Source organism: Cottoperca gobio, chromosome 13, assembly GCF_900634415.1.
Source record: "Cottoperca gobio chromosome 13, fCotGob3.1, whole genome shotgun sequence".
Classification (NCBI taxonomy): domain Eukaryota; kingdom Metazoa; phylum Chordata; class Actinopteri; order Perciformes; family Bovichtidae; genus Cottoperca; species Cottoperca gobio.
The window spans coordinates 493,890-515,245 of record NC_041367.1 but is presented as its reverse complement, the minus strand read 5'-3'; the positions used below and the strand labels follow the sequence as shown (position 1 = coordinate 515,245).

General features: G+C 38.6%; 2 protein-coding genes across 4 annotated transcripts; one reads left to right on the top strand and one right to left on the bottom strand.

Annotated features, from left to right (window-relative positions):
• Nucleotides 1–5,733: 5,733 nt before the first annotated feature.
• Nucleotides 5,734–15,299, bottom strand: rnf169 (ring finger protein 169). Its single transcript, XM_029447189.1, has 6 exons — nucleotides 14,956–15,299; nucleotides 7,912–7,982; nucleotides 7,677–7,709; nucleotides 7,416–7,516; nucleotides 7,244–7,334; nucleotides 5,734–7,146 (listed from the first exon to the last, which is right to left on the bottom strand). Exons 1-6 carry the CDS (start codon nucleotides 15,236–15,238, stop codon nucleotides 6,097–6,099), a joined length of 1,629 nt encoding a protein of 542 aa, XP_029303049.1. The 5' UTR covers nucleotides 15,239–15,299; the 3' UTR covers nucleotides 5,734–6,096.
• Nucleotides 15,300–16,208: 909 nt separating this feature from the next.
• Nucleotides 16,209–20,338, top strand: lipt2 (lipoyl(octanoyl) transferase 2). Of its 3 annotated transcripts, XM_029445667.1 has the most exons (5): nucleotides 16,209–16,348; nucleotides 17,071–17,384; nucleotides 19,075–19,201; nucleotides 19,905–20,140; nucleotides 20,176–20,338. In XM_029445667.1, exons 2-5 carry the CDS (start codon nucleotides 17,076–17,078, stop codon nucleotides 20,197–20,199), a joined length of 696 nt encoding a protein of 231 aa, XP_029301527.1. In that variant the 5' UTR covers nucleotides 16,209–16,348; nucleotides 17,071–17,075; the 3' UTR covers nucleotides 20,200–20,338. The 3 variants fall into 3 exon arrangements, with proteins under 3 accessions (XP_029301527.1, XP_029301525.1, XP_029301526.1); XM_029445665.1 differs by having other exon boundaries at nucleotides 19,905–20,338; XM_029445666.1 differs by having other exon boundaries at nucleotides 16,241–16,348; nucleotides 17,053–17,384; nucleotides 19,905–20,338.
• The last annotated feature ends 1,018 nt before the right edge of the window (nucleotides 20,339–21,356 follow it).

Sequence of the window (21,356 nt, the reverse complement as noted above, 5' to 3'; positions counted from 1 at the left end):
AGAACACAGGACGCACGTCGTCTCGGGTCTGTGAGGTTTCTCTTCTCCTCATATTCATTATTAACACGTCTCAAACACAACTTTATAAAAGGTGCACGTCAGTACACTCAATAATAATAATAATAATAATAATACCCTGACCCTGAGGGGGGGGTTGTATATTTACAGGGAACAGAAATCACAAATGATGAATGTGAACCCCCCCACGTGTAGTTGAACCTGCTACATTCACACCAAGGTGTTACTGCTTTAATGAAGGAAAGGACGTATCCTTCATGTATTTATGTATATTTGACTGTGATTGGTTTTATGATTACATTTCCTTGTGAGCTGATCATAAACAGACGCTTCCTTCTTCATGGCGTTCACAACACGCAGCGAGATGCTCCTGACGCTCTTATGGAGGACGGCAGCTGCCAAAACAAATTTCATAAATTAAACAATCATAAAGAAATTACAGCAAAATGTACAAAATAAAACTTTAATAATTTTAAGCTTAATTTATAAAATGTGATATAAATTGATAATTCAGTTTTTTAACTTGTATTAATTCTCCTATTTATTTACTTTCCCATTTTTCTATTTTTTTGTGTATAATTTATTTCTTTATGCATTTCTTCCGTCATTAACTGTTCGCCTGTTGATCGACCGTACATGCCAAATGCACTTAAAATTAATTAATAATACTAATAAATACATGTGAAAATTAAATAGTAAAGTAAACAAAAAGTGGAAATTAAAAACCAAAATATTAAATAATATCATTATCTATCAATTAATATACATATACATACATCCATCTAGCCATCGTCTACCGCTTATCTGGGATCGGGTCGCGGGGGCAGCAGCTCCAGTAAGGAACCCCAATCCTCCCTTCTCCGGGCCACATCCTCCAGCTCCGACTGGGGGATCCTGAGGCGTTCCCAGTGAGGAGATATAATCTCTCCACAGAGTCCTGGGTCTTCCCCGGGGTCTCCTCCCAGCTGGACGTGCCTGGAACACCTCCCTAGGGAGGCGCCCAGGTGGCATCCTTACTAGATGCCCGAACCACCTCAACTGGCTCCTTTCAACGTAAAGGAGCAGCGGCTCTACTCCGAGTCTCTCCTGATGGCTGAGCTTCTCACCCTATCTCTAAGGGAGACGCCACCTGTCTGAGAAAACACATTTCGGCCGCTTGTACCCGTGATCTCGTTCTTTCGGTCATGACCCAGCCTTCATGACCATAGGTGAGGGTAGGAACGAAGATCAACCGGTATATTGAGAGCTTTGCCTTCTGGCTCAGCTCTCTTTTCGTCACAACGGTGCGGTAAAGTGACTGTAATACCGCCCCCGCTGCTCCGATTCTTCAGCCAATCTCTCGCTCCATCGTCCCCTCACTCGCGAACAAGACCCCGAGGTACTTGAACTCCTTCACTTGGGGTAATGGCTCATTCCCTACCCGGAGTAGGCAATCCACCGGTTTCCTGCTGAGAGCCATGGCCTCAGATTTAGAGGTGCTGATCCTCATCCCAACCGCTGCACACTCGGCTGCGAACCGATCCAGTGACTATTGAAGGTCACAGACCGATGATGCCATAAGGACCACATCATCTGCAAAGAGCAGCGATGAGATCCTCAGGTCACCGAACTGCAACCCCTCTCCTCCACGACTACGCCTCGATATCCTATCCATGAAAATCACAAACAGGATTGGTGATAAAGCGCAGCCCTGGCGGAGGCCAACATTCACTGGAAACGAGTCTGACTTACTGCCGACTTCCATCAGGGAAATTGACGATGATCCCCCATCAGCTTCCAGCTCTGTCTCTACCATAGAGGGCGTGTTAGTCGGATTCAGGAGTTTCTCAAAGTGCTCCTTCCACCGGCCGATAACCTTCTCAGTTGAAGTCAGCAGGGTCCCACCCTTGCTGTACACAGCTTGGATGGTTCCTCGCTTCCCCCTCCTGAGGTGCCGGATGGTTTTCCAGAAGCACCTTGGTGCCGACCGAAAGTCCTTCTCCATAGCTTCTCCGAACTTCTCCCACACCCGCTGCTTTGCCTCTGACATGGCAGAAGCTGCCGCCCTTCTAGTCCTTCGAAGGACTCCTTCTTCAGTCGGACGGCTTCCCTGACCACCGGGGTCCACCACGGTGTTCGACGGTTACCCGCCCTTGAGGCACCTAAGACCTTGAGACCACAGCTCATCACAGCAGCTTCAGCAATAGAGGTTTTGAACATCGCCCACTCAGGTTCAATGCGCCCAACCTCCACAGGGATGGCTGAAAAGCTCCGCCGGAGGTGTGAGTTAAAGATCCCCAGGACAGGGGCTTCCTCTAGACGTTCCCAGTTCACCCGCACTACCCGTTTGGGTTTACCAGGTCTGTCCAGAGTCTTCCCCCACCCCTTGATCCAACTCACCACCAGATGGTGATCAGTCGACAGCTCCGCCCCTCTCTTCACCCGAGTGTCCAAAACATGCGGCCTCAGAACAGATGATACGATTACAAAATCGATCATTGACCTTTGGCCTAGGGTGCTCTGGTACCACGTGCACTTATGAGCATCCTTATGTTCGAACATGGTGTTTGTTATGGCCATTCCATGGTTAGCACAGAAGTCCAACAACAAACGACCGTTCGGGTTTAGATCAGGGAGGCCCTTCCTCCCAATCACGCCTCTCCAGGTGTCTCCATCATTTCCCACGTGTTCGTTGAAGTCTCCCAGCAAGACTACGGAGTCCCCTACTGGAGCCCCCTGCAGGACTCCATTCAGGGTCTCCAAGAAGGCCGAATACTCAGAACTGCGGTTTGGGGCATAGGCACAAACAACAGTCAGAGTTTTCCCCCCCATAACCCGAAGGCGTAGGGAGGCGACCCTCTCGTCCACCGGGGTAAACTCCAACGTAGCGGCGCTCAGCCGGGGGCTAGTGAGTATCCCCACCCCAGCCCGACGCCTCACATCTTGGGCAACTCCGGAGAAGAATAGAGTCCAACCCCTATCCAGGAGTACGGTTCCAGAGCCAAGACTGTGCGTGGAGGTAAGCCCCACCAGATCCAACTGGTAGCGATCCACCTCCCGCACTAGTTCCGGCTCCTTCCCCCACAGAGAGGTGACGTTTCACGTCCCCAGAGCCAGCCTCTGCTGCCCGGGTCTGGTCCGTCGAGGTCCCTGACCATCACTGCCACCCATGTGACAGCGCACCCGACCCCAGCGGTTTTTCCCATGAGTGGTGGGCCCACAGGATGGATGGATGGGAGGCACCACGTAGCTTCTTCGGGCTGTGCCCAACCGGGCTCCGTGGCAAACCCGGCCACCAGGTGCTCGCTGTCGGGCCCTCCCTCTGGGCCTGGCTCCAGACGGGGGCACCGGGCTTCCTCCGGGCAGGGTCTCTCCTTTCCTTTCCCTCTGTATCATGAAGTCATTTTTTAACCATTCTTAGTCTGGCCCCTCGGCTGAGACCAATTTGCCTTGGGAGACCCTACCAGGAGCACTAGGCTCCAGACAACACAGCTCTCAGGTTCATAGGGACACACAAACCTCTCCACCACGATAAGGTGATGGTTCCCAGATGTCGTCATATTTTATGAAACCAACACCCAAAAAAAAGAAAATGTTGTTTTTGAGGCTAAACTTGAGATAAAAGCATGTTGGAAACTATTATCGGTGTTTTTGTCATTAAATGTTGACTTTTGGACTTTACAACAATCCTAAATTATTAGAAATGTTGGGATCACATGTGCTAAAACTGTGAAATAAAAAATGTTCCATTAAGAGTGAGAGTCTGAAACAATCCTCAGCAGCACCACTGAGTCCAACTCTACTAACAGTTTAATACTACTAATATAACACTAATAATAATCTAATAATAATAATATAACGCTAATATTATTATAATATTAATATAACACTAATATTATTATAATAATATAACGCTAATAATATTATTATAATATTAATATAACGCTAATAATATTATTATAATATTAATATAACACTAATAATATTACAATAATAATAATATAACGCTAATATTAATATAACACTAATAATATTATTATAATAATAATATAACGCTAATAATATTATTATAATATTAATATAACGCTAATAATATTATTATATTAATAGAACACTATTACAATAATAATAATATAACGCCAATATTAATATAACACTAATATTATTATTATTATAATAATATAACGCTAATATTATAATATTAATATAATGCTAATAATATTATTATAATATTAATAGAACACTAATATTACAATGATATAACGCTAATATTATTATAATATTAATAGAACACTAATAATATTATAATAATAATATAACGCTAATATTATTATAATATTAATATAACACTAATATTATTATTATGATATAACGCTAATAATATTATTATAATATTAATATAACACTAATATTATTATTATAATATAACGCTAATAATATTATTATAATAATATAACGCTAATAATATTATTATAATATTAATATAACGCTAATATTATATTAATATAATGCTAATATTATTATAATATTAATATAACACTAATATTATTATTATAATAATATAACGCTAATAATATTATTATAATATTAATATAACGCTAATATTATAATATTAATAGAACACAAATAATATTACAATAATAATATAACGCTAATAATATTAATATAACACTAATATAACACTAATATTATATTAATATAATGCTAATATTATTATAATATTAATATAACACTATTCATATTATAATTAACACTTAGAATATAATAATAATACAACACTAATATTAATAATTAATAATATAACAGTAATATTATAATTATAGAATTATATTATTATTATAACACTAATATTATTATAACCCTATTAATATTATTATAACGCTAATTATATTATTGTAATACTATTAATAGTAAGTAATAATATTAATAGTGTTATATTATTATAACACTAATATTAATAATTATAATAATTAATAATATAACACTATCATATATTATTAATTATATTATTATTAATCCATGGATGGATGGATGGATAATATTAATAATTATAATAATTAATAATATAACACTAATATTATTATTAGTGTTATATTATTATAATAATATAATAATATTATTATCATAACACTATTAATATTATTATAACACTAATAATATATTAGGTTATATATTATGATAATATAAGATTATTATCATAACACTATTAATATTATTATAACACTAATAATAATATTATTATTAGTGTTATATTATTAGAATAATAATAATAATATAATAAGATTATTATAATAATATTATTATAATAATATATTAATAATATAATATATTATTATAATATTATTATTATAACACTATTAATATTATTATAACACTATTAATATTATTATAACACCAATAATAATACTAGTGTTATATTATTATAATAATAATATAATAATATTATTATAATAATAATAATAATAATATAATAATAATAATATATTAATATATAATATTATTATTATAATATTATTATAACACTATTAATATTATTATAACACCAATAATAATATTAGTGTTATATTATTATAATAATAATAATATAATAATATTATTATAATAATAATAATATAATATTATTATTATAATAATATTATTATAACACTATTAATATTATTATAACACCAATAATAATATTAGTGCAGCCTCATCTGTATCTCACACTTGCACAAAAAACAACTTTAACACAATCAGTAGACTTAAAACATTTAAATAAATGTTGCTTTATAATTTGAATGTCGACGTTATGAATGAAGCTTCACAACTTCGGGACAGCTCTACGAACTTGTTGGTTTCTGGCTCTGAAGGTCCGACCATGTTTTATGTGGATGAATACAGAAACAAGTGTTTTTATGATCAGTCCTCTGATTTTTGGTAAATGAATTTAAATGTAGAGCCAGCCTGTCGTCCGCTCGTCCTCCTCAGACCGCAGCCGACCTTCATTCAGTCTTTTGGTGATTTGCTGGTGAAAAGATCAAAATAAACAGATTCTCCTCGAAAAAAAACATTCATAATTTTGTCACTTTGCATAATGTCTGTCCCTGCAGACGCTCCTCTCTAGTGCTTCTTGTTGATTCGTCGGGATCTCCTCAGGCCACGCCTCCTGCGGTTCTGATTGGACATCCAGGAGCGCAGGAAGTAGGCGTCGGGGCTCCTCCTCCGGCTGATGTTGGTCTCCAGGTCAAACTGTCTTTGCAGCTTCAGGGCGATGGCGCGGTCCTGGCGCTCCTGCTGGATCTGACGGATGTAGCGCTCGTCGAAGGCGTCCTGGCTGACGGAACGGCTCCTCTTCAGGTCCGAGTCGCGCTCCGAGTCCAAGTGTTTGGTCTTCTGTTTGCGCTTCCTGCCCCTCCGTGAGGTAGACTGGTTGTGGAGGCCTTCCTCCTTCCTCGGCGAGTCCTTTGGCACTAATTTACATGACTGGAAACCAGAGTTCTTCGTGTACGGCGAGAACGACTGTTTGCGACTAAAAAGCGCCCCCCCGCTGTAGGACTCAGGGGCGCCGACCGGCTCAAAGTCTGAACCTCTGAAAGTCGCCTCGCTGCTGTAGCGGATGGCAGGGACCCGGATCTTTTTCTGGAAGGCGCCAGTGTCTCCGGCTGGAGGGTCGAACAGCAGCCTCCTCTTGTTGGCGGGCGTTACTCCGTCTACGTGAGTCTTTGCGTCCTCGTTGACAGGGCTTGTCAGCGTCGCCTTGGAGTTCACTTTGAGGCTCTGGCGGTCGAGTTCGATCTGCCGCCACTTCTGCAGCACGGCGGGGCTGGCCTCGTAGCTGGTGGCCTTCTGCAGGCCGCGGGTCAGGTTCCTGGGCGTGGACTTCACGATGGTGGGCTCAACCAGGCGGCCGTCCGGCAGGCGTTTGGGCGGCGTGCACGGCGAGCAGACGATGGGTTTGAAGTGGTTGAGTTCTTCAGAGATGCTGTCGTTGCTCTCGGGGCTGATGGAGCGCTCGGGTCTCGGCGGAGCGAGAGCCAGGGGGTTGGATGACGAAGAGACGACGGCCCGCCAGGTGAGCCTCCGGTCGGGCGCGGCGATGGGAGCCGAGGCGGAGCGACTGTTCTCTGAGGAGAGGAGGATCCCCGCCGTGAAACTGTGGCTGATGCCAACCTGACGGAAGAACAATAACACGATAAAGAAACCTGAATTTAATAGAATTCGTTTTCATATTCTCTGAAATTAAAGTGGAAATAAAACTGTGATGTACTCTGTCCATGAGGGCCGGCGGCCGCACGACCTTCAGCTTCCCCGCTCGGTCCTCCAGCGGGTCGCTGCAGCTCTGACTCCGCTGAGAACCACTGAAGAAGACGCAGGTGAGCCGACATTAGGACCAATAACAGTAATAATAATAACAACAACAGTAATGCAGCTGAGCTCACCCTGTGAAGGCTGCAGAACTTTTGGTTTTCCTGATGAAGGCCGAGATGTTTCTGATCCTCCTGCTGATCGGCTCCTCGTTCTCAGAGTCAGACAGAACGCCCTGAAAACACACATCACACCTCAAAACACCAACATTTACTCTATTCTATTCTTCAGGAGTCTCACATTCATAGTAAATACATGAAATATTAAAGTAGCATTAAAGGTTTGAGGCAGGATGAATAATGTTCTTGTCGCTGAGGTTTGCTCTTCAGACTTACAGGCTCTTCGTGTCGCTCCTCAGACAGCAGCAGCTGAAACACAATATATTATATTATAGTTGTTGTTATTCTGCTCAGTAACGTCCGACACTTCTATTGTTGCTCTATGATCATTTGTTTTCCTTTGCGTATTTGCTTTTATTCATACGAGTGTTCCTGCGTTTTTTTACATTATGTTTGTTTATATAAAAAGCTTCCGATGCTGCGTTCACTGACCGCAGTAAATCTGACTCACCCTGTGTTTCCCGGTCGGTCCCGATGAGACGTCACAACATTTTGGGATTAAAGCCGGAGAGACGAAAAACTCTAAAATAATAAAATAAACAGAAATCACATTTATTTAACAGGAATATAGATGATAGGATAACTCCAGCATCACAGTATTATACATTCAATACATTTTATAAATAATATGTTATCAACACATTTTCTGTAAAACTGTTGAAAAAGAGGTTTTAGATTAAATAAAAAAGACAAATGTATCCTGACAGATCCTTTAACTGATGCAAAACCCATTAATGCCTCGAAAAGGTCCTGATATTTGATTTGTACCAGAGATTTGTACGGCAGAGGTTAAACAGATAAAAGCATAATTCAATTTAAAACCTCTTACAGGGGGGGCGAATTTACCCGAAAATACCTACAAACGACCCCCAAAGTAAACTGAAAGCTGCCTGGTCTCACTCAGAAGAGAACTCTCTGATTGTTCTTCAGAACAGTGAAGAATCACTCCACGTGCTTCTGCACTGAGTAATAGTGCTCTGAATATACTGAATGTGAAGACGACACACTCTGAAGTGTGTTGTTGAACAAGATGTCTGAAGAGGGTACAGCTGGTAGGTCTGAGCTGGAACACAAGAGAAACATAGAACCAAGTGTTCCAAGTTCAGGTTCACATTTCAGATAAAAAGGATAAAACTTAATTCAAAATCCTTCTCCTGACTTACAAATCAATTAAAGGTCAGGCTCCAGCATATCTTAAAGATCTCATAGTACCTTATAAACCAACTAGAGCATTACGCTCCCAGACTGCAGGGTTACTTGTGGTTCCTAGAGTCTCTAAGAGTACAATGGGAGCCAGAGCCTTCAGCTATCAAGCTCCTCTCCAGTGGAACCAGCTTCCAGTTTGTGTTCGGGAGGCAGACACACTCTCCACATTTAAGAGTAGGCTAAAGACTTTCCTTTTTGATAAAGCTTATAGTTAGGGCTGGCTCAGGTTTGCCCTGGATCAGCCCCTAGTTATGCTGCTATAGGCTTAGACTGCCGGGGGACACCTCCCTGCTCTCTTCCTTCTCTCCCTCTCTCTTCTTCTCCCTCTCTTCTTCTCCCTCTCTATCTGTATGCATTTATGTAAATGTATGTTACTAACTCACCATCCGGGGTATCATCCCCGGAGTGTCTGTCTCTCATGTGGCAGGTTGCCACTGATAAAGTTTACGTCAGGATCATGAATCGTGACAGCGCCTGCTGCCCTGGTCCTGCTGGACACCGGGAAGCCTTTTTGACATTTTCCTGGATTCATCCAAACTTTCTTGGATTCATCCAAACTTTCTATTTCTTTTTTTTCCAACACAACATAATTTCTGTCAAATGTTGTATTTGTACTATGTTGTTTATCCTGTACACACAACATCTATTGCACGTCTGTCCGTCCTGGGAGAGGGATCCCTCCTCAGTCTCTCTCTGAGGTTTCTTCCATTTTTTCCCCTTTAATTTTGGGGTTTCTTTTAGGAAGTTTTTCCTTGTGCGATGTGAGGGTCTAAGGACAGAGGGTCTAAGGACAGAGGGTGTTGTATCCTGTACAGTCTGTAAACACTGAGACAAATGTATAATTTGTGATATTGGGCTATACAAATAAATTTGATTTGATTTGATTTGATTTAATGTATTAGACCGGTTTGTCTCAGAGTAACACCAGGCGTACACCAACTGTGCAATATGTACTGTACCTATTATAATATTTATTAATAAATGAAATTTTTATCTATTTATAAATAACTATTATATACCCATATTACCTGTTAGTAGTAATGATAAAGAAATGTGTTTCTAATATTTGTATGTTTTTTTTCTGTACAATAAATAAATATTATTTTGGAAATACATTTTATTTTGAAAAAACAAAACTATGGGAAGTGACGCATCTAACGAAAGAGTCGCACATTTCCTTTACGATGCGCGCGCCACCAGGCTGGTCCAGGGTCAGTCTGGAACAAAAGAAGTGGGGGGGCACTTTCTTAGCTCTTTTTCAAAATATTGCTGAAAAGAGGATATTTATGAGGCTTTATATGTAATTATATATATTATATATTATTATATTATATGTAAGTGGGCTCAGTTATGATTTTGAGTGTACTTGCTAGTTTGAGGAGCTGATTGTACCGCTGTTGTGATTTATATATATATATATATATATATATATATATATATATATATATATATATATATATATATATATATATATATATATATATATATATATATATATATATATATATATATATATATATATATATATATATATATATTTTTTTTTTTTTTTTTTTTTTTTTTTTTCATATAGACGAGATTCTAAGCTTTCCAAAAATATAATGTTTTTCTTTTTCTTTTTCAGAATTCAAAAACGTACATGTACAGGCGCAATAAAACTCCTGCTGGGCCCGCCGGCGGACCGCACACTTATTTAATGATCAAAATACACCGTCCGTCCAAACACAAAGTCCCATTCTAACATTCTGTTGGACGCCTTTAGCTTTGAGGACGACAGCATTCGCCGTGGCATCGTTTCAATGAACTTCTGCGATGTCACAACATTTATTTCCGTCCTGAGTTGCATTACATTTCCACCAACATCTTGTGTTGATGTTGAGAGGCACGAGGCATGATGGAGCATCACTTCCTCCGTCACTCTGGAACAGGTCCATCTGGATCATCAGACCACACGACCTTCTTCTTGCTCCAGAGTCCGATCTTCATGCTCCCGAGCTCATTGAAGTCTTTGTTCCCACCTCACTGATCAGTCTTCTCATGGCTTCACAGCTGTTGAGTCCTTCAGTTCTCATCACGTTGTGGAAATATTCTTACTTTCACTATTAAACACAGCCGTGAGTTCTGCTGTTGATTTCTTACGATATGATTCCACCAAACGTTTAAGAGATCTCCGATCGCCATCATTCAACAGTTTCTTTACGGCCACATTTCTTCCTGAAGACGATGGTTCACGATCCTTCAGGTTTAATAAACGTTGGACACTTCTTAACCTGATTCTAGTAGTTTCAGAAATCTACTTAGTAGTTTTCTTTGCTTGATGCACCCTTCTGAAACTGATTCACATCTTTCCACGACCACAGGGTGTGTGTGTGTGTGTGTGTGTGTGTGTGTGTGTGTGTGTGTCTTCACACATGGTTTTTTAAGAGATGAGAAGCTCCTCACGGCATCAGCTTGGGTTAAAGAACGTGACTGACTGATCTGCTGAGTTGGATCCAGGACTTTAGTTTGGACGTGTGAGTTTCTGATAACAAAGAAACACTGAGGGAACAACACACAGTGAGATAAAGACCGAGACAGGAGACTTAATACTAGCACTGTGTAGTACTGTAGTGCTGTAGTACTGTAGTGCTGTAGTACTGTAGTGCTGTAGTGCTGTAGTGCTGTAGTGCTGTAGTGCTGTAGTGCTGTAGTACTGTAGTGCTGTAGTACTGTAGTGCTGTAGTACTGTAGTGCTGTAGTACTGTAGTGCTGTAGTACTGTAGTGCTGTAGTGCTGTAGTACTGTAGTACTGTAGTGCTGTAGTGCTGTAGTACTGTAGTGCTGTAGTGCTGTAGTACTGTAGTGCTGTAGTACTGTAGTGCTGTAGTACTGTAGTGCTGTAGTACTGTAGTGCTGTAGTGCTGTAGTACTGTAGTACTGTAGTGCTGTAGTACTGTAGTGCTGTAGTACTGTAGTACTGTAGTACTGTAGTACTGCTGTAGTACTGTAGTGCTGTAGTACTGTAGTGCTGTGTAATACTGTAGTACTGTAGCACTGTAGTACTGTAGCACTGTGTAGTACTGTAGCACTGTGTAGTACTGTAGTACTGTAGCACTGTGTAGTACTGTAGTACTGTGTAGTTGTGTAGTACTGTAGCACTGTGTAATACTGTAGCACTGTGTAGTACTGTGTAATACTGTAGTACTGTGTAGTACTGTAGAACTGTAGTACTGTAGCACTGTGTAGTACTGTAGTACTGCAGCACTGTAGCACTGTGTAGTACTGTAGCACTGTGTAGTACTGTAGTACTGTAGCACTGTGTAGTACTGTAGCACTGTGTAGTACTGTAGTACTGTGTACCACTGTGTAGTACTGTAGTACTGTGTAATACTGTAGTACTGTGTAATACTGTAGTACTCTGTAGTACTGTGTAGTACTGTAGTACTGTGTAGTACTGTAGTACTGTGTAGCACTGTGTAGTACTGTGTAGTACTGTGCAGTACTGTGTAATACTGTAGTACTGTGTAATTGTGTAGTACTGTAGTACTGTAATACTGTGTAATACTGTAGTACTGCGTAATACTGTGTAATACTGTAGTACTGTGTAATACTGTGTAATACTGTAGTGCTGTGTAATTGTGTAGTACTGTGTAATACTGTAGTACTGTAATACTGTAATACTGTAGTGCTGTGTAATTGTGTAGTACTGTGTAATACTGTAGTACTGCGTAATACTGTGTAATACTGTCGTACTGTGTAATACTGTGTAATACTGTAGTGCTGTGTAATTGTGTAGTACTGTGTAATACTGTAGTACTCTGTAGTACTGTGTAATACTGTAGTACTGTGTAATACTGTAGTACTGTGTAATTGTGTAGTACTGTGTAATACTGTAGTACTGTGTAATTGTGTAATACTCTGTAATACTGTAGTACTGTGTAATACTGTAGTTATGTGTTGTACTGTGTAATACTGTAGTACTGTGTAATTGTGTAGTACTGTGTAATACTGTAGTACTGTGTAATTGTGTAGTACTCTGTAATACTGTAGTACTGTGTAATACTGTAGTTATGTGTAGTACTGTGTTGTACTGTGTAATACTGTGTAGTACTGTGTAATACTGTGTAGTTATGTGTAGTACTGTGTAGTGATGTGTAATACTGTGTAGTACTGTGTAGTACTGTGTAATACTGTGTAGTTATGTGTAGTACTGTGTAATACTGTGTAGTTATGTGTAGTACTGTGTAATACTGTGTAGTTATGTGTAGTACTGTGTTGTACTGTGTAGTACTGTGTAGTTATGTGTAGTACTGTGTAATACTGTGTAGTTATGTGTAGTACTGTGTAATACTGTGTAGTACTGTGTTGTACTGTGTAATACTGTGTATGTATGTGTAGTACTGTGTAATACTGTGTAGTTATGTGTAGTACTGTGTAATACTGTGTATTTATGTGTAGTACTGTGTAATACTGTGTAGTTATGTGTAGTACTGTGTAATACTGTGTAGTTATGTGTAGTACTGTGTTGTACTGTGTAATACTGTGTATTTATGTGTAGTACTGTGTAATACTGTGTAGTTATGTGTAGTACTGTGTAGTTATGTGTAATACTGTGTAGTTATGTGTAATACTGTGTAGTTATGTGTAGTACTGTGTTGTACTGTGTAATACTGTGTATTTATGTGTAGTACTGTGTAATACTGTGTAGTTATGTGTAGTACTGTGTTGTACTGTGTAGTTATGTGTAGTACTGTGTAGTTATGTGTAGTACTGTGTAATACTGTGTAGTTATGTGTAGTACTGTGTTGTACTGTGTAATACTGTGTAGTTATGTGTAGTACTGTGTAGTTATGTGTAATACTGTGTATTTATGTGTAGTACTGTGTAGTTATGTGTAGTACTGTGTAATACTGTGTAGTTATGTGTAGTACTGTGTAATACTGTGTAGTTATGTGTAGTACTGTGTAGTTATGTGTAATACTGTGTATTTATGTGTAGTACTGTGTAGTTATGTGTAGTACTGTGTAGTACTGTGTAGTAATGTGTAGTACTGTGTAGTACTGTGTAGTAATGTGTAGTACTGTGTAGTACTGTGTAAAACTGTGTATTTATGTGTAGTACTGTGTAATAATGTGTATTTATGTGTAGTACTGTGTAATACTGTGTAGTTATGTGTAGTACTGTGTAATACTGTGTAGTTATGTGTAGTACTGTGTTGTACTGTGTAATACTGTGTAGTTATGTGTAGTACTGTGTAGTTATGTGTAATACTGTGTAGTTATGTGTAGTACTGTGTTGTACTGTGTAATACTGTGTATTTATGTGTAGTACTGTGTAATACTGTGTAGTTATGTGTAGTACTGTGTAATACTGTGTAATTATGTGTAGTACTGTGTTGTACTGTGTAATACTGTGTATTTATGTGTAGTACTGTGTAATACTGTGTAGTTATGTGTAGTACTGTGTAGTTATGTGTAATACTGTGTATTTATGTGTAGTACTGTGAAGTACTGTGTAGTACTGTGTAAAACTGTGTAGTACTGTGTAGTACTGTGTAGTACTGTGTAGTACTGTGTAGTAATGTGTAGTACTGTGTAGTACTGTGTAGTACTGTGTAGTTAGTGTATACTGTGTAATACTGTGTAGTTATGTGTAGTACTGTGTAATACTGTGTAGTTATGTGTAGTACTGTGTTGTACTGTGTAATACTGTGTATTTATGTGTAGTACTGTGTAATACTGTGTAGTCATGTGTAGTACTGTGTTGTACTGTGTAATACTGTGTATTTATGTGTAGTACTGTGTAATACTGTGTAGTTATGTGTAGTACTGTGTAGTTATGTGTAATACTGTAGTACATCAGCTCCTCCTACAGCTGTACAAGTCTGGACAAGTCCTCAAACACCAGACCTCATTACAAATATGACTAAAAACTATAAAATGGCACACTTTAAACTCGCCGTCTGCAGCTTTTATACATGTATATTAAATAAACTGGTTAGAAAACATTAAAGTGAACAACGCCTCTCATTCATTTGTGTCTAACTCAGCTGACTGGGGGTCAGTTTCTGTTTCAGCAGCCTCGTACCAAACTCCATAAGAATAAAGCACATTTTAATTCTGCCTCCATAGTGTTCATAATGTGGCTCACAGGCTGAGTTTAATATGTTAATAAACTACCTCCTGAAGTTATAATAAAGTTACTCAACAATAACTGTGTTCTTCTCGCAGTTGGTTTATAAAACAAACACCCAGCGACGGTGCTAATACAGCGGGCAGTGAGCTGTAGTTCCCCCAGTAAACACACCGACCTCTCCGGTTGTCGCAGTCCCTCCTGCCCGGCCTGCTGCTGTTCCTCTCGGGGTCACTCCTCCGGAGCCGCTCTCCGCTGCAGCCGGAGTGTCTCTGGGCTCGGCAGAGCGGACAGGCCGGGTGTCCACAGGGCGGGCTGCCGCCGGGCTGCCCCTCCGCACAACTCTTCGCCTTGTTCTCCGGCGGGCTGGACCCGTACCCAGCTCCGGACCCGGACCGGTACTTGCCGGCGGCGGCGCTGGGAAGTCTGCCAGGCCGTTCGGCGGACCCTGCGGTCGCCATCTTTCCTGGTGTCTTCTCTCTCCCGTCCGCTCTCAAAACAAACCCCGCCCTGCCGCCGCCGAAACTGCGCGAGCGGGGCTGGGACACGGCGCGAGCCTTCCTCGACTTCAAAATAAAACGCGTTTATATATTTACTTTAATGTGAACATTTTTAAACAACAGCTGGAAATATATTATTTAAAATGATTTATAAATGTTGTCATTATTATTATTTAGTTTACTAATTCTCTTATTTTTTTATTTAACTAATATATCTTATAATTTACTTTATTTAGTCTATTTGCACTTTGAGATACATGTCTTGTATAAAAAGTGCTCTCTCAATAAAGTGTATTATTATTATTATTATCATTATTATTATTATTATTATTATTATTATTATTATTATTATTATTATTATTATTATTATCATTATTATTATTATTATTATTATTATTATGATTATTATTATTATTATCATTATTATTATTATTATTATTATTATTATTATTATTATTATATGCTTTAAACATAAGATATGACCAGATGACACATATTATCAATTGTACATTTTTAAAGATAACAAACATTTTGTAATACACAGAACACAGTTTGTAGTAAAAAGTAAAACAAGATATTATCGATTAAAGTATCAGTATATAAAGTAATTAAAATGAGCGTTTCCTTTACCAGCTGCAACATTAAAATGATGAATACATTAATGCATCAATAATTATAATACAATAATATAATATATATTATTCTGCAGAATGAAGACTTTTACTTTTTGGTTTATTTATTACTTCATTTTCTTATTTATTTTATTTTTCTTGTTTATCATTTATTTTTTGCTACTATTATATTTTTTCCCCTTTAAATATTTAAACATTGTAAGAATTATGTTAACTCCTTCGTTAAAAAAAGGACTTATTACGAAACTATGGGGCTATTTAATTTACATTTCTAAAGAATAAAATGAACTAATTGAGGTTTTATTGTGAAAGGTTTTCGGCAGGTGGCGGCAGAGTGCAACAAACACCGGAAACAGTCTGAGGAAGAAGAATAACAACAATGGCGGCGAAGTGAGATTCGGTAGAGGAGGATTTCTGAGACGTTAGAGAAGTCAGACAGGTAAAAAACACCTTAAATCAAACAGGTTTAACATCCAAACTGTTATTAAACTAAAAATACAATAAAACCGAACTGTCTGAACTGTAGTTTGTGTTACATGTGTCAGTGAGGTCAAACCTCCATCAAAGTATTTATTTACCTTTAAAATTCATTCATTCACACATTAATTACGAGGCAAAGGGTTGTATGTGATGTTAGGTGGATAATTCATGGATAAGGGAAATAATTGGAATTATTAATAGAATCTTTAGGGAGTAAAAACCCCTTAAAGTTACCAAAATAACAAACAATTATTGGATACATTTCTAAATTGTAGCATACAGTATTGAAGTATTTGTAATGGTTTATTAATTTAGTTTTTAAGGAGTAAAACACCCTTAAAGTGTACCAAAAACATGAAAACATTAAATGGATAAATTAATTAATTGTAATATAAAAAACACATTTATTATATATTATGTTTGCTACATGCGAGGAGGATTTTAATTTAATTTATTCATAGGGTGTGATATGTCAATGAGTATCAACAACATTGATTTTGATGCAATTTTATTTTTTGTGCAGGAAACCAGTAAATAGAAATAGTAAAATTAAGTATTATTTTGAAGCCAGCTTGATGTAAAGCCTGATATAATGGAAATATTGTGCTTTTATTGGGATTCACACTTTATCATACACTCATTATATATATTATATAATGTCAGTGTGTGTCCTACTTCCAGCCCTGATGCCGGGCAGCAGGCCGGTGGTGGAGGTGCTCCGTCTGGGTCTGCTGTCCTACCAGGAGGCTCTGCGGCTGCAGCAGCTCTACGTGACACGGCACCGCTCCGGCCCGGCTCACGCTCTGCTGCTGTGTCAGCACCCGCCGGTCTACACCACCGGCATCCGCCACGCACCGTACCCGGCCCCCCTGCTGGACCGTCTGCGCCTGCTGGGGGCCGACGTCAACCGCAGCAACCGAGGAGGACTCATCACCTTCCATGGGCCGGGGCAGCTCCTCTGCTACCCCATCCTCCACCTTAGCAGCTTCAAGAAGGTAGTTTAATAAAGCTGAATGCAGTTTCAATGTAGGGCTGCAACTAACTTTCTATTTGCTTCACAATCAGAATTTTCCCTTTTAATTCCCCCCCCCAGTCGTTGATGCATTATTTCATTAATTGTTTAAAAAAAAAATTTAAACAGTAAATCTTCATATTTGAGATGCTGAAAACGATGAATGAAAAATTATAAAATAATTAATAATAAATAATAAAAAGCTGCAAATATTAATCTATTAGTCAACTATTAAATCAAAATATAAATTCTTTAATGGGAATATTTTCTTCTATGACAGTAAGCTGAATATCTTTGAGTTGTGGACACAAAATATAATTAAAATAAACTAAATTGTAATAGATTATGATCTATTTATTTGCAATATAATGTGTAAAGTTACTCTAAGTGGTCATTCTTTTCTCAAAGCATAGGTCTTCAACAGGGGTCCACGACTCCCAGGGGGAGGTACTACAGGGGGGGTCGTGAAATTGTAGATAAAGAACATTTTATAAAAAAAGAAAATTATTATTTTTATTTTTATTTATTTATTGCTTTGCGCATTCACATTCCCTCCTCCTCTGTGTATGGCGAAGGGCGGGACTTCCACACACACCTACAGCCCCCCCGTAGCACGAACCTCTTCAAGCCTCTTCTATACAATATATACAGTAGGGCAGTGGTTCCCAAATGGTGTGCCGTGAGACAAATCCTGGTGTGCCGTGGGATTTAGAAACAATTAGGCCTATTGCATTTAACTGTACACAAGGTTAGGAATGATTTTTTATTTACTTCAGTGTTTCCCCTAGGTATACTGCTCTGCAGGGTGCTGCCTGGGCTGGATCAGGTCCGTGCGTGGCGCAGATTTTTTAAGTTCTCTCCTTACCTTTCCTCCACTCTGTCTCTGATTGTAAGTGTGTGCGTTCGCGCGTGTGTGTGGGTTCGGAAGCGGAGCTCCGCCCCTCACGAAGCAGAGCAGAGATTTATTTATTTACAGATAATGTAAATATGCGTTTAGTTTATTTAATAAAAGAGTACCTGTTCAATGTGAAAAGTGAGTTGGGAATATATACAAATAAAAAACGTCTTGAATTTCAAGGGGGGGGCGCAGCGCAGGGAAACACTATACTTTATCGGTACTTTGTCCTACACACTTATTTCACAATATAGAAACAATAGGTCTGATATGCTTTATGCTAAAAATAAAACAATCATTAAGAAAAAAAAATCTGTCAAAGCGAAGCCGTTTTAGCCATTTGTGCATGGTGGGAAATATTAGAGTGTGACACATCAAAGGCTCTCTGCTAGTGTGAAGGAGAACAGCTTCTTACAAGGACCAGGCTAAATAAATGTTCACAGAGTGATAACAGTGATACTTTGTGTTATAGAGGGGATTTTTCCCGGATATGAACTCAGGTGTGCCTTGAGAATTTGGCTTGGTCTTTGGTGTGCCTTGGCCACAGAAAGTTTGGGAACCCCTGGAGTAGGGGGTCCCTGCTCCACGCTACACCAGTTTGGGGGTCCTTGGCCTGAAAAATGTTGAAGGCTCCTGGCTTAAAGCAAAGTAATAAAAATACTTTTGAGGACGGAAACACTGATCCACATGTTTCCCTATTTTCTGACATTTTCTAGCGAACAACTAATAATAATCGTTACTTGCAGCTCTAGTGTAAATGTGTGCCGTGTCCTCTCAGAGCGTCCGCTGGTACGTCTGCGAGCTGGAGAAGACCGTCCTCTCCGTCTGCAGCAGGTTTGGCATCGAGGCGTCGACGTCTCCTCACACGGGAGTCTGGGTCGGAGACAACAAGATCTGCGCCATCGGTACGACAACACAGAGTTACTTCTGTGGCTTTGGTTGTTCCAGGTCGGATCCATAAACCGTCTTCAGCAGGGCTGTAAACATCGCTCCCACGGGTCCTTAAGAACCTTGAAAGCTTGTGAAAATAGACATAAAGTGCTTGAATTTATATATTGTGTGCACGTTTTGTTTTTTTTACTGAAAGGGTGGGTCCTTTTTTGTTTTTACGTTTTCTATCATGCTGTAGCTTCCTATTAGACTTATGTATCCAAATCCCAACGTTCAAAAGTTGGTCCATATGCTCTAACCAAAGTCCAAATGCTATTTTCCCACATGACCTGATGTAGGTTTCTGCATTATGATGTTGCTACACATACAGTTTATATAGATAAATTACAACAAAATGTTGAAAAATACAAATACAAGAACCTAAACATTTATCTGTTGAAGACTATGAGTGGATGTTGACATCTGACAAATCTACTTAACATGTCAAGTTATTGCACTTATTTTGATTTACCTTAGATTATTGTTTATTTGCTTTTATTTATCTTTTAGTATCAGGCAATCCTCACCTATTATTATTATTATTATTATTATTATTATTATTATTATTATTATTATTATTGTTGCACCTTCTTTTCTTGTTTGTTTAGTCAATCTAATCTCAGACTCACAGTCAGCGATCTGTTGTATGAAAGCTGTTTTCCTGTCGTGTTTCTGTAGGAATCCACTGCGGGCGATACGTCACGTCTCACGGCTTCGCTCTGAACTGTAACACCGACATGTCGTGGTTCCGCCACATCGTGCCGTGTGGCATCGAAGGTAAAGGGGTGACGTCGCTGAGCGCCGAGCTGCAGAGAGACGTTAGCGTGGAGGAAACCATCCCTCACCTGCTCGACGCCTTCAGGGAGCAATTCAACTGCCAGCTGACGGACGGACAAATGCCTGAAACTGAGCAGGACAGCGGAGGATCGTCAGCGTAGAAACTGAGCAGGACAGCGGAGGATCGTCAGCGTAGAAACTGAGCAGGACAGCGGAGGATCGTCAGCGTAGAAACTGAGCAGGACAGCGGAGGATCGTCAGCGTGAAAACTGAGCAGGACAGCGGAGGATCGTCAGCGTAGAAACTGAGCAGGACAGCGGAGGATCGTCAGCGTAGAAACTGAGCAGGACAGCGGAGGATCGTCATTTTTAAATGTTCTAGCAGCTAAAAAAGCCCTTAAACATACAGATTAGCCTTAAAAGAAGCTCTGAATTGGAAATATCCTTAATTTTTCATGTAAGGTTAAGATTGAGTGTTGCTTTGCTAATTGGTAAATGTTATGGGGTAGATTATTTAGGCTTGATTAATGGATCATTATTGTGCTCTAATAAAGGGGTTTCTTCAGGTAAAAAACACAAAATATCTTTAATGCTTTTATTTGTCAGGGACAATTTACAAACATTAATCTCCCACAATACCTCATTATATTACAATCCATTAATTATCCCGTTAAATTTACAAATTAAAATACCATAATCACATCATTATGAATGTGTGAATTAAAGGTGTTTTAAGGTAAAAGTTTGAGCGCAGTTTGATAGTGTTGAAACCACAATGCCTCGTTTTTACATTTATTATTTGTAATGTATTTTAAATATACATGTGTGTGTGTATATATATATATATATATATATATATATATATAGTATTATATATATAATATATTTATATCTATAGATATTAATTATATATATATATATATAATATATCATATTATTTATATATATTATACTATTTATATCTATCCATATATTTAATTATATATTTTATATCTTTATCTATATTATCAATTTATCTATTCTTAATATATTCATTTATTATATTATCTTCTATCTCATCGATTTATATATCTCTCTATATCTTTCCTCTTTCTTTCTCTCTGTTTCTATTTATCTTCAGATATTTTATCTCCTCTCTCTCTTCTTTTCTATTCTCCTTCCTCTCTTTCTCTTCCTCTCTCTCTCTCTCTCAGAGGAGAGAGGAAAGAGAGATAGCTGTAGATAGAGAGAGAAATATATATATTTTAGGATATAGATAAATATATATTAGATCGAATTATCTAAGTAGCTAATAGAATATATATAGATAAGATATATAATATAGTATATATATATATATATCAATATTATATAT

Bases quoted from the DNA above. Each gene is read 5' to 3' on its own strand.
- rnf169 (XM_029447189.1), bottom strand. From the start codon at position 15,238: ATGGCGACCGCAGGGTCCGCCGAACGGCCTGGCAGACTTCCCAGCGCC. The intron at 7,983-14,955 runs GTCGGTGTGTTT...TTATTATTTTAG, and splicing joins GGACTGCGACAACCGGAGAG to AGTTTTTCGTCTCTCCGGCT. The intron at 7,517-7,676 runs GTAAGTCTGAAG...GTGTGTTTTCAG, and splicing joins AGGAGCGACACGAAGAGCCT to GGCGTTCTGTCTGACTCTGA.
- lipt2 (XM_029445667.1), top strand. From the start codon at position 17,076: ATGCCGGGCAGCAGGCCGGTGGTGGAGGTGCTCCGTCTGGGTCTGCTG. The intron at 17,385-19,074 runs GTAGTTTAATAA...GTGTCCTCTCAG, and splicing joins ACCTTAGCAGCTTCAAGAAG to AGCGTCCGCTGGTACGTCTG. The intron at 19,202-19,904 runs GTACGACAACAC...GTGTTTCTGTAG, and splicing joins CAACAAGATCTGCGCCATCG to GAATCCACTGCGGGCGATAC.